The 12919-nt window shown below is 37.1% G+C and overlaps 1 protein-coding gene across 1 annotated transcript; it reads right to left on the bottom strand.

Annotated features, from left to right (window-relative positions):
- Positions 1-2754: 2754 nt before the first annotated feature.
- On the bottom strand, positions 2755-4448 carry LOC110276429 (ubiquitin carboxyl-terminal hydrolase 23). The gene is made up of 5 exons (XM_052255609.1): positions 4313-4448; positions 4143-4229; positions 3583-3626; positions 3058-3235; positions 2755-2877 (listed from the first exon to the last, which is right to left on the bottom strand). The coding sequence occupies exons 1-5, from the start codon at positions 4421-4423 to the stop codon at positions 2755-2757; spliced, it is 543 nt and encodes a 180-aa protein (XP_052111569.1). The 5' UTR covers positions 4424-4448.
- Positions 4449-12919: the final 8471 nt, after the last annotated feature.

The raw sequence follows: 12919 nt of genomic DNA on the forward strand, positions 1-12919 counted from the left end.
GTTTTCATGTAGAGACTCTTCTTGGAGTTAAACGCCAGCTTTGGTGCCAGTTTGGGCGTTTAACTCCCATCCTTGTGCCAGTTCCGGCGTTTAACGCTGGGAATTCTGAGGGTGACTTTGAACGCCGGTTTGCTGGAAAGCCCAGGATGTCTACTTTCCAACTCCGTTGAGAGCGCGCCAATTGGGCTTCTGTAGCTCCAGAATATCCACTTCGAGTGCAGGGAGGTCAGAATCCAACAGCATCTGCAGTCCTTTTTAGTCTCTGAATCAGATTTTTGCTCAGGTCCCTCAATTTCAGCCAGAAAATACCTGAAATCACAGAAAAACACACAAACTCATAGTAAAGTCTAGAAAAGTGAATTTTAACTAAAAACTAATAAAAATATACTAAAAACTAACTCAAACATACTAAAAACATACTAAAAACAATGCCAAAAAGCGTACAAATTATCTGCTCATCAAGCATCATCAGCAGTCATGGCAAACACTCGGCCTTGTTGCTGGGTTCGCACTGGATTTCAAACAAACTTTCTTGGGTAGATCCCAGCTGTGTGTTCAGATTCCTCACAAGTAAAACAAGCGTTTGTTTCTTACAGTATCCAAATATAACATAGCCATGGCCATGGAGATCATAACAGCTTTGAGGATAGCTGTGCCTTGCAACAATTTGTCATTTAGAGCTCGATTAAACTATGCCTATTCGCAGTCAATAAGATCCTATCCGCACCAAACAATCAACATTAAGGTGATCAGTCTTAATGTTTCAAGTAAGGCACGAACATTTCCAAAATGAGTGATGACAAGTCATCATATACCTATTTTTCAATGCTTTTTCATACAAGAAATTGATGATTAGTGCTTAAATATTGCATTCTTTTGTCCTTAATTAGAATATTTCCTTGATCTTTTAAATTTATAAATCTTGTAGGAAATAAGAAGAAAAAGAAGCAAAGAAGCACAAAATAAGCTAAAAAGGAGAAAAAAGAGCTTTGGGGCACACTTTGAAGTTGGAGCATACTTTGGAGCTTTAGGCCACGCTTTTAAAAGCGTGGCCCATGACCAAATCAAAGAAGGAAGCAACCAGCACGCACATTGCTCTGCCCTTGCCAAGAGCAGGGCAATATCATGATGCAAAAAGTGAGGTTGGAAGCAAATTTTCGCTAAGTTAAATCTGGGCGCTCACAGCATGACCATGCCTACTTCAAAGGGCTATAACTTGAGCTACAGACGTCCAATTGATGTGCTTTCAGTTGCGTTGGAAAATTGACATTTAGAGCTTTCCAACGATATATAGCAATTCATATTTGGCGTACAATTGAGGCATGAGTGAAAGGCATCTTTAAGGGCCAAAAATAAGCAAAAATAAACCAAAGTGCTTCCACCAAGGCTCGAAGAGGGAGACACAAGGAAACGAAGGAAGTAGCGCTCTCAAGGAGAGCAGAGTGCTCTCTTGGAGAGCATTGTCATGCTCTCTCCAAGAAAAATTTAAAGGAAAATTTTTGCTAGTGAAGCCACAAGGATTTGAACTTGGGACCTCACCCAAGCACATGAAGGGGCGCAAGACACACATGCAAGGCTCCACTGCTCCGCCCTCTACAAGAGCAGGGCAGCATCCTGATGCCTCACTATACTCAGCACGTAACATGCATCCCCACACAAAGCTTCACTGCTCTGCTCTCCACAAGAGCAGAGTAGCCTCCTGGGAGCAACATATGGGCCAAAATCAACCAAAATTCAATTAAAAATTCATTTTAATTCAATTTTCCACCAAATCAAAAAGCCCACTCAACATGACTCAAAGGCACACAGAGAAGCTAGATTAGAAATTTCATTTTGTGAATTTGTTTTTAAATTCAATTTCATTTTATTTTCATTTTGTAAAAAGCCTATATAAAGGCATCACTCTCATTTCAGAGGGAAAGCTCCATTAGAAAGGCTAGCTCCACTAGGGAGCATTAGGAGTAGTAGTAGAGAGCTCTCTCTCTTAGTTTTTCTTTCTGTTTTTAAATTTTGAATTGAGATTAGAAGGAATTCTATTTTCATTCTCTATCTGCACTTCTCTTGTTCTTCTTCTGCATAATTGAGAATTGGATTTACATTTCACTTGCTGTTTGATTTACTTATCTTCTGCTGATTATTTTCTACTTTGATCAAGGAAGGAATTGAGATCTAGACTTGTTTTCTAGTCTCTTTGATTTCCTGAGATCTTCATTTTGATTTTCTAATTGAGTTAAATTTAATTTCTGTTTGCTTCTTCAAGCAATTCTGCTTTCTGTTTGAGATCGGTTGCAAGTTACTGCATCTTTTACTTCTCTGTTTCATTGCCATTTACAATTTCTTCACTACAAGAAAAACACCCATTTAGGTACACTTGAAAAATGTAGCTAAAAGTGAAAAAAAATGATGCCTTAGGCTACGGCTACGCTTTTTGGGCTACGGCTACGCTTTTTGGAGTGATTCCTATTCGGCCGTTGCCTATTCTCAAAGGCTACGCTTTTCTGCACCAAGGACTACGCTTTTGGCCTTTGAGAATAGGCTACGCTTTTCAAGTGATGCTGTCCAGGACCAAAGGCTACGCTTTTTAGCTTTCATTTTTTCAGAATAGGCTACGCTTTTCAACACTACTGCATCACTTGTAAAGCGTAGCCTTATTGTATACCATAGCTACTTTTTATAAGCGTAGCCTTAGGTCCCTCTTTTTTTGTATACTATAGCTACTATATATAAGTGTAGCCTTAGGTCTCATTTTTTTTCCTATACTATAGCTACTGTACATGCAAGTGCTTTCTGCAATGATTCTGCCTTGAAAATTTCGAGGCTTAGATCTAAGAATGGATCAAACATGTTGGAGCAAAAGGAACACTGCTTACATTTCACCTAAGAGAAAGAAACCACATAAGTATACGACAATCAGTCATTACAGGGGGAAAAAATTATAGAGCAATATTGTTCTATACAAATCACAATTTATGGGTTACATATTTATCAGACCATTTCTAAACTCAATTAGTAATGACCTTGCTCACAAAAAAAAAACCAGCAGTCAAGAAATCTAACCTGACTTCGCAGATGACCACCAAATATTTTATGAACAAAACTTTTCTCATAAGCACTATGTGATTCACTTGGTACACCAGAAGGCAGGCAGCATTTATGCATTGACTCAAGTAAGTTGACCATATACTCATGTGCATCCTCCTGCCTTGCATTTTGGAAATTTCGTGATATACCTGATCTAAGGTCAGGAAGTACAAAGTTCACGCTAATATGAAAATAAGTGATACTACTCGGCTAACAAACTATATAGCACATCAAGTATGCCTAAGTCAAGAGTTTATTTCCATATACTTAGTGTCAAAAACCAAGTAAAGGAACAAACACACAGTGCAACAGGATATTTTTAGGAAGGCAACCTAATTCTTATCAAATTTCCCAAAAAGAAACATCAAGGTGAAAATAAAAGAAACATTCTTAACTGCTTATCCATAAACAAACAACTCAAAACATAAGGATATACCGCAGATTCCCAACCAGATCCTCAGGGGATAATGTTCTTCCAGATGCATGCAGTGCACGACTTACATGATTCTATATTGCACACAGAGCACAAAATCCAGCAACATGACCTACAATTATGGTAAAACATAATAAGATACTTAACACAACAATGATTTCCTTCACATGCAGACCCGTTTTCCAAAACTAAAAAATTGAAAAAAGAAACGGCAACCATGTTAACTTAATTTAACACCGTAGAGCAAACACAAAAGCATTAATCCACAATGCATTACACCCTGAAGTTTTTGAAAGCATCTTTCTTCTATTTAATATTTTTTAACAATCATGATCCATGTGGCAAACCATACGGAAAAAATGCCACAGTACAATGTTAATGCTTTCTTTCATATTCTCACTAAAAATATATATCTTGTGAAATAAAAGAGATCTATTTATCAACAATCTTAGGTTAGAAATTTATATCAGACAAAAGGCAACATGCAGTTTTCTTTGCTTTTTTTTGCGTGTGCCATCGGGGGAAGGGGGTGGTTAACCACACCAGCGCAATTATATCTATAATGTGACATTGCTAAGTAACTACAAATCATGGCTCCTAAAAGCGATAAAGCAAAACAGAGAAATACCACTTCGGCAAGCCTATCCTCAAATGACCCGGCATTTACATCAGCACGCATGAATATCTTCCGATAGGCTGCTTTAAGGTTCCTGATCTGGATAATTAAACAAGAGAGAAGTTTAGTTGCAATGAAAAACAATCGAAGACAAGTAATTTTAAAATTTTGGTTAGTATAACCTCTGCAGTGCTGAATCCACGTCGAGCCAGGCCCACTAAATTTAGACCCCGAAGCTTCGCTCTTTCTCCGGCTACCATTGTGTACTTTGGAACATCTTGTAAAACCTGCATTTATATAAGAACATGACATTGTAGTTGCACACCTGAGTAAGGTTAAATCATTTGACATGGTAACAGTATTTGCTTTAACAAGTTATACAAGGAAAATTCAATATCAATAACACATTAGACCCAGTTTAATCCACTTTCTATTAATCATCCCGATGACAAATAATGCTTTATTGAATTCCAAAATCAAGAACAACAAGATTCCTCATACAATACTTACTAATGACAGCCTTCATAAACTCTTTTTCTAATTGGCTTAAGTGTTGGATACTATCCTTACATGATATCATAACAATCATATCTTTTTTGTTACAAACAGAAAAATTCGAAACAAATATTCAAAGTAAAACGTACCAGAGAACCACCACCAAGAAAAGAGAAAGAGCCAAGATGGCAGAATTGATGAACAACAGTCGCTCCTGCAGTGTGAACAGAGCCCTACATATGAAAAACATTAATTATTTTCTAACTATAGAATACAAGTTCATTAGAGGAAGCACTAGCAATTATAGCATACAACAAAGACGTATGGACCTAGCAGAAGTTTGCGACTCTCCTTAAACATGCTGGGTTGCAGAAAAATTTTGTTTCTTCCTTAACACAGCACCTAGTGATTAAAGCAATAAATTTAGCAATATAGTCAACCATTAAAAAAAATGTTCATCATTAGATTGCACAAGCAGCGGCTGGGTTGTTCATCAAAGCCTTAGTCAGCTCCAAAATATCTCTAAATCAGACTGATTAAGCATGAAAATGGCAAGTATCAATAGATTATAAACCATGGCAGTTTGTCAAAACATTGAATATCAAAAAGGAAATGGGATTCACAAGTTATAATGCAGTCAGTACATAAAATAAAATAAAAAAAATCAACATAAAACTTAATTAGTGATGATGTCTTGGCATAATTAGAAATCAACCATATATCTTGGCAGTTTCCACGATGATTATGGGCAGCTCCAGCGATGGTGGAAGACCTTCAGCAGTAGCCAAACAGAAACGTTGGTTCCCACAGCAGTAATGACAGTTACAGAAGCACAAGGAATCCAAACTCAACAAACTCAAGGGCTGAAACTGCTCAAGGCAGTGGATGTTAAATATAATTAGGACGACAACAAGGCAGTAGCAACTCATCCCCATTAGTGGCTCCAATCGCAGCAACTCCAAATCGACGGCAGCAGCGGCTTGAACGGCAGCGGTGCTAGAAGCTCAGTGACAGTCGTGGCTCCAGTGACAAGCCCTTGTAGCCGTGGCGACAGATCGACGGCTTAGGGTGAGGGCAGCTCGACGGCACACAGTGACACGAGCACGACAGCAGCTCCTCACAGCTTCGTGGGTGGTGACGGCGACGAGCCTGGCTTCGACGACAGCGATCGTGGGTAGCTCATCTCTCTCTCTCTCATGTGCGACACGACGGCGGCATTCGACGGCAGGGAGGAAAACTTTCTACAGCTCTGAAGTTGGCAATAGCTGCAGCGGCGCTGTGGTGGTTACGTTGAAGGAGGGTGAGGTTGCGGCTGTTAGGGTTAGGAATTGGGGAAATTAGGATTTTTTGAGTTAATTTGGGGATTTTAGGATTAAGGTTAGTGATGTTACAGTGAGTGGTGATGGTTGGGGGTGGCGCGAATAAGGGAAAAGCCAAGGTGGGATTTTATGTTTTTATTTTATTTGGCCAAGTGTTTGTATGTGTATCATTTGCTGAAAATTGAAAAAAAATTTATTAAGTGTTGGATATTTGACTTGAGGCAACACTTTTAAAGTGCACTTAAAATCTGATAAATAGGTTACTCTTTAAAAGTGTACTTTTTGGTGTAAAAAATGAACCCATAGCTCCTAAGATAAGGCTACGCTTTATAAGTGATATTTATAATACCTAAGGCTACACTTTTCAAGTGATGCCACAAATGTGTTTCCTATTCTCCTACAAAAAGGAAACACGGAGAAAAGCGTAGCCTATTCCTAGAATAGGCTACGCTTTTCAAATGTAACCTTAAAAAAGTGTTGCTGAATGGGTATTTTTCTTGTAGTGCTTGTTTGATTTCTAGAATCCCAGCTCCCAAAATCCTTTTATTCTTCCTGCAATTTAAATTTCCAGTTGCTTGATCTACTGCTTTCATTTAAATTCCCTGCTCCCACTCCCTTTTATATTCAATGCAATTTACATTTCTTGTAATTTAAGTTTCTACAATTTACATTGCTTGCTCTTTAAGTTTTATGCAATTTTACTTTCTGCAACTTTAAATTTCCTATCATTTACAATTCTGTTGGCTACATTTCATCCAATATCCCTTCAATGTTAGCTTGACTAAACTAATCACCCACTAAAGTTGCTTGATCCATCAATCCCTGTGGGATCGACCTCACTCTTGTGAGTTATTACTACTTGATGTGACCCGGTACACTTGCCGGTTGGATCTATGCATTTGGAAATTCGATTTCCGCAAAACACCATCAATGAGCACTCATAGACATTCATGCCAAATGTATCTTAAAGATACCCTAACAGCATGAGACACACAAGCAGAGTATGCAATGAAGCATAGTGAGTCCACTCCCCAGGCTCTACTAGGAACGATCTGCTCTCATACCAAATTGTAACAACCCAATTTCTGGTACGTCATGATCATACGAGAAACTGAGCGCTACCAACTTGTCTTCCTAATTATTATCTATTATTTATTATATGAGCCTAATTTGTTGTTAAAAGCGTAGTTATTTTGCGAGATACTTTTTTTTTTGTAAACGTCTAGATTAAAAGATGGAATCATTCATAATCACTCCACAACTGATAACAGATAAAATAGTCATAAACAACCACACATAAATACATCACAAGCAGTTAATAACATACAGTGATCCAGCCTTTATTTAGGTATAGACTTTTAGTTAGAACACCCTTAGATATAACTAGATAATAACTATATACATATATATACATACAACATCTCAGGCCCTGACCTGTTCAAGAAGTCCCTAAGCTGGCACCCAGGCTAGCCTAGACTCTATACTCACCTAGTCCCTCTAAACTACTAAAGCGAGGGAAAGTATGTTCTAGGTCTTCAAAACTCAAGTCAGGTGGAACATCATCAAAAGGTGGAAGGTCGTCTACTACTACTCTGCACGATCATATGTCATCAAAGAGCGTCTCTCAAGTACCACATCGAGTGGCCACATAACAGCAACATCGTACGGAGGACTTAGGCTAAAGTCTGTAGATAAGCAGGGTGCAAACGTTGGCTGGCCTTATAGTATATACATACAAACAGAGAACGAGATTCACCCTAGACTCAGAAGACTACCTAGAGCGGAATCCTCTTTGTAAAACGATTATCAACGAACTACAGAAGGATACTTTTACTTCCATCTGAGGGGGAAGGGAGAGAGAAGGGGTAAGAACTGGGGAGTTCTTATTAGGGCCGGGGTTATTAGTTAAGTTTATTAATTATGTGTTGTTTAGCAGATAAATAGCAGAATACCGAGAAGCAGAAAATAGAAGAAACAAATGAATAGAGAAAATAGAGAAAACAGAAAGCAAAACACAAACAAAAGAATACAAGAAAACAAAACACAAACACAGAGAATATAATGAAAACAAAGAAAGCATACATTCAAACAACAGTCATAACAGTGGAAAATGTGCAACCAAATATGATGCATGTCTGTCCTATGCAGTCCATGAGCTCATGTGTCGGTTGGCTACCCACAATCCCTACATTTATCCGGTCACGAGTAATCCCGATTTCCCAAATACGATTTTCCGTTCCTAAATAAATGTGCATATAATAATAGCTGCTCATTGGAGACAGCCTCTGCTTACTGTAGAAAATATATATATATATATATACTTTGCTCTACTCTGCTCTGGGGAAGCGGAAAATAGCTACATTGCTCTGGTTACTCTATTCTCTGTATCTCTTTACTCTGCTCTGGTTACTCTGTTCTCTATATCTCTTTACTTTTCTCTGATTACTGTTCTTCTGTATCCATATTTACTCTTTTTCTCTTTATCTCTTTACTTTACTCTTCTTACTCTGTTCTCTGTGTTTCTTTACCCTACTCTTATTTCTCTGCTTAACGTATGTATTTAAAGCTTATGTAAATTTCGGTATGAATAGTTAGCCTGTCCTAAGTATAGGTTCATTAAGTCTATACTAAAATAGTTTCACTTTTCATATTATACCTAACCCTAGTCTCAACTTAAGGACTAACTATGTTGCCCTAGTTCGTTCACTAATCTCTGTTTGATTCTGTCATTAAAACCTTACAGACTTTTTCTTCAATTTTTATCCTTTCTTCAACTTTTTATCTTTCTTTTATCTTTGCCTCACTATCATGTTATTACCACTCCCTATGGGTTTTATGTAGGTAATTATGAGATTCTGCACTTAAAGTTGTCTTTCTAAAGCTTTTACAGAAAACTGCCTTTTCTACATTATTTTATTATTTTTATTAAAATATTATTTTTAATTAATATTATTATTTAATATTTTATTATTATTTATTATTTTATTATTAAATTTTAAAAAATTACCTTATCTTCACCTTTAACCTTTAAAAATTCACTTTTTACCATCCGTAACTTTTAATATTTCTACTTTAACCACCTTAACTTTTAGAAATTATTAAATAACCCCTTAAACACCAAAATTTTTAATTCCTTGCCCTTTTAAGGATCTAAAGCCTGTTTTTCATTGTTCTTCATCACACTCAAAGTGTTCTTCATGTTCTTCATAAATTCTTCATATTCTTTCTCTATTTTTACCCATTTTTCAGTCTTTTCAGCAACCGATTTTTACTATAATTCATAATAAATTCCCAGCCACTAAAACCCCATATTTTCTTTATGTTTTAAACATAAATTGAACCCCAATTTAAGCTCTAGGGTTCATTTTTCCAGCAGCCACAAGAACACACATTCATAGCTTGAATTTCATCAAATTTCATAAAATTTTCACCAAAATTTCAACAAGAATTACTCATAGAAACAATCAATTTCAAGCACAGCCAAACCATATCATAATCACACAACTCAAACACAATCAATCAAGATTAAATTCGTCAAACCCTACCTTGATTTGCTGCTCCAAATCCGGTTATGTCCTTAGGTGATCCTTAAGCACTTTTTCCTCCTAAATCACATCAAGAACAACTTTAAATCCACAAACCCTCAACTGAACAAATCTCTCTCAGCATGTTAGGAAGAGATATATCACCTGAGACTTGCTGGAAATTAAAGTTTCTTGGCCCTCAAGTCAAGTTAAGCATGATTCCTAAGGAAAAACATCAAGAAAACACATGTTTTGCATGGTTTTCCTTGAAAACCGAATTGAAAGGGGAAAGGAAAAGTAATCTCACCCTATTTCCATCCTTGATAAGTTACATGTTATATAGATTAATAAGAGAGTATCATTTTGGTGAAATCGGAATTTTGATTTGAGTTTTAGTTCAGAAGAAATCAAGCTTTGAAGATTAAGTGTTGATGAAAGTTTCTCTCTTTTCTCTCTTGTTATTTTTGGCCAAAATGAAGAAATGAGACAGCCTTGGAGTGTCTTGGGGGTGTAAGGTGAGTTGTGGTTGGTTTTCTTGGAGGTGGATTAAAATAATATTAAAATATCTCAGGTGTATATCTACTAAAACTAGATGTATCAGAACACTTGTTAAAACATCTCTAAATATTATTTTCTGAGCTACTAGCATAAATGACACTAGTAATATATTTATTATAAGAATAAAACATGTATAATGAGGCCTTAGCATTGCTAAAGTCACTAGAGAGTGCTGGTGCTAAGCCGTACCAATAAACCGTAAACCCAGTTAAATCGATTTTCTGTTTTTAACTAAAATAGACCAAGTAACCTTATAATATCATTCAATCATCTTCTAATACTATTATAATACTAATATTATACTATTATCTCTCTTCTATCATGAATTGAGTCTGGTTCGTCAAACTGAGACTATTTACGAAAACTAGAATCAAAACTCCTAACCGATACGGTTTAAAAACTAGGTTCCTCGTGATTGTGTTGTCAAGTTTGCGCCAAAAGAGGTTCTAGCTTAAGGATGACATAATGACAATGAGGATTGAGATACTTGATGATATAACATAGGTGTTCCCTTTACTGATCTTCCGGAGGATTCCGTGCCTTTAGAGAAGGGTTGTTACAAACATAGCATTCAGTTAATGAACGCTACCAAGGACGCGCACGCACACATGGTACGCGCATGCATGGTTGAGGAAGAAGGCAATATCGATGCGCAAGCATGTAGTACACGCACAGGTCGATGGGGTAGAATGCAAGGGATGCGCACGCACCAAGGACGCACACGCGTCGGTGAAAGAACGCTACATTCAATCTGAGAATGCTACGCTCACCTGATGCTGCATGGAAGCACCAATTATGGACCCGCTTCATCAGAAGGCCATGAAGCCCACTCCAAGCACTTAAGGACTGAATTAGAAGGTGTATAAGTAGGAGGAAATTTGATTTCAAGATGGGAGGACTTTTTTTGGGGATCGGATCTTCTTTTCATTTTCCTTTTTAGCTTTCTTTTAGTTTTCTTCTTAAATTTTGAGATCTAGTTTACTTTCTGCTCGGTTCTTCATTTTTTTCTTCTGTAATTTCCTTTTTGTTATGGTAATAGAGTAACGATGAGCTAAACCCCAATTTCATTAGGGGGAGGTTCTCTATTATAATTCCAATGAATCAATGAAATTTTTCTTCTTCTCAATTCATCTTTGTAGCTCTTGGATGTCTTCTATGTTGATTTAGAATTCCTCACTCCGGAAGGAGGTTGAATTCAATTGAATGCTTGTGTGAGCCTCGGAAGGGGAATCACTTGCATTAGAATTGGAGCTCTATCCTTCACTAATCTCTTGATCAACACAATTCGGGAAGAATTGAGATCTTGAGGGTTAGTGTGGCTTATAGATGAGAGATTTGCACTTAACCTCTTTTCATGACAACTAGATCAAGCAATTGGCAAGATTGATTGTGATTAGAGTGATTGGATTGCCAAGGAATTGGGATCCAATCAATTTCAATCCGCCATAGACCTACTAAATGATTGAGAAAGGAGTTGAGACCCAATTGATTTATGGAGGATTATAGTATCTCCAATCCCTGATGAATCACTTTCCTTTGAATTTCTTCCACTTTAATTTCTCTGCACTTGCTGCAAGTTACATTTACTCGTTCTGTTTTAATTCCCAACACCCAAATCCTTTTATTATTCATGCAATTTAAGTTTCCTTGCTATTTAGTATTTCTGCACTTTTAAGTTCTGCATTTTAAGATTCAGTCATTTACTCTTCTTGCAATTTAAGGTTAAGCTTCTTTTAATTTCTTGCACTTTAAGTTAAGTCAAATTTAACTTTCTACCCTTTATTTCCTGTCAATTTGTATTTTGCAATTTAGAATTCTTGCAATTTACTTTCTCTCGATCACAAATCACTCAATTCACAATTGTTAGCTTAACTAAATTCATCACCTAACTAAAGTTGCTTGATCCATCAATCCCTGTAGGATCGACCTCACTTTTGTGAGTTATTATTACTTGATGTGACCCGGTACACCTTCCGATTAGTTTGTGTGGAAATCCAATTTTCCCCCATCAAGTTTTTGGCGCCGTTGCTGGGGATTGATTTAGATTAACAATACTTAAGTACGGTTATAATCTAGATTAAACATTTTCTTTTGTTTTTGCTAAGCACACTAACTGTTTGAGTTTTTATTTTTATTAACCATAACCTCACCATAGGAACAGAGTGCCTTGTTTTTGTGTTTCTGGTTTGTCTGTGTTTGTATGCCAGGAGGGAGAAGAGGTGAATCCACCTTATTTGATTCTAAGCCAGAGAGAACATTCTTGAGATTGAGAAGAGAAGCAAGAGGGAAGGGAGTTGTTGGAGAAGAACCAGATAAAGAAGATCAAGAGATGGAGGGTAACCTACCTAATCCACCAGAAGATGTGGCCAACATCAATGGCCAACCTTAGAGAAGAGTTTTAGCCTCTTATACTATCCCCAACCCAAGGAATTGTGGGAGCAGTATTGATGAGCGGATAATTTATACGCTTTTTGGCATTATTTTTATATAGTTTTTAGTAGGTTTAAGCTACTTTTAGGGATGTTTTCATTAGTTTTTATGTTAAATTCACATTTCTGGACTTTACTATGAGTTTGTGTGTTTTTCTGTGATTTCAGGTAAATTCTGACTGAAATTGAGGGATTTGAGCAAAACTCTGAAAAAGGCTGACAAAAGGACTGCTGATGCTGTTGGAATCTGACCTCCCTGCACTCGAAATAGATTTTCTTGAGCTACCGAACTCCAATTGGCGCGATCTCAACGGCGTTGGAAAGTAGACATCCAGGGCTTTCCAGCAATATATAATAGTCCATACTTTATTTGAAGAATGACGACGTAACTTGGCGTTGAACGCCAAGTTCATGCTGCTGTCTGGAGTTAAACGCCAGAAAAACGTCATGATCCGGAGTTGAAC

The sequence above is a fragment of the Arachis duranensis genome, chromosome 10 (assembly GCF_000817695.3).
Source record: "Arachis duranensis cultivar V14167 chromosome 10, aradu.V14167.gnm2.J7QH, whole genome shotgun sequence".
Lineage (NCBI taxonomy): Eukaryota > Viridiplantae > Streptophyta > Magnoliopsida > Fabales > Fabaceae > Arachis > Arachis duranensis.

Bases quoted from the DNA above. Each gene is read 5' to 3' on its own strand.
- LOC110276429 (XM_052255609.1), bottom strand. From the start codon at position 4,423: ATGCAGGTTTTACAAGATGTTCCAAAGTACACAATGGTAGCCGGAGAA. The intron at 4,230-4,312 runs GTTATACTAACC...TTAATTATCCAG, and splicing joins GTGGATTCAGCACTGCAGAG to ATCAGGAACCTTAAAGCAGC. The intron at 3,627-4,142 runs GTATTTCTCTGT...CCATAATTGTAG, and splicing joins AGGATAGGCTTGCCGAAGTG to GTCATGTTGCTGGATTTTGT.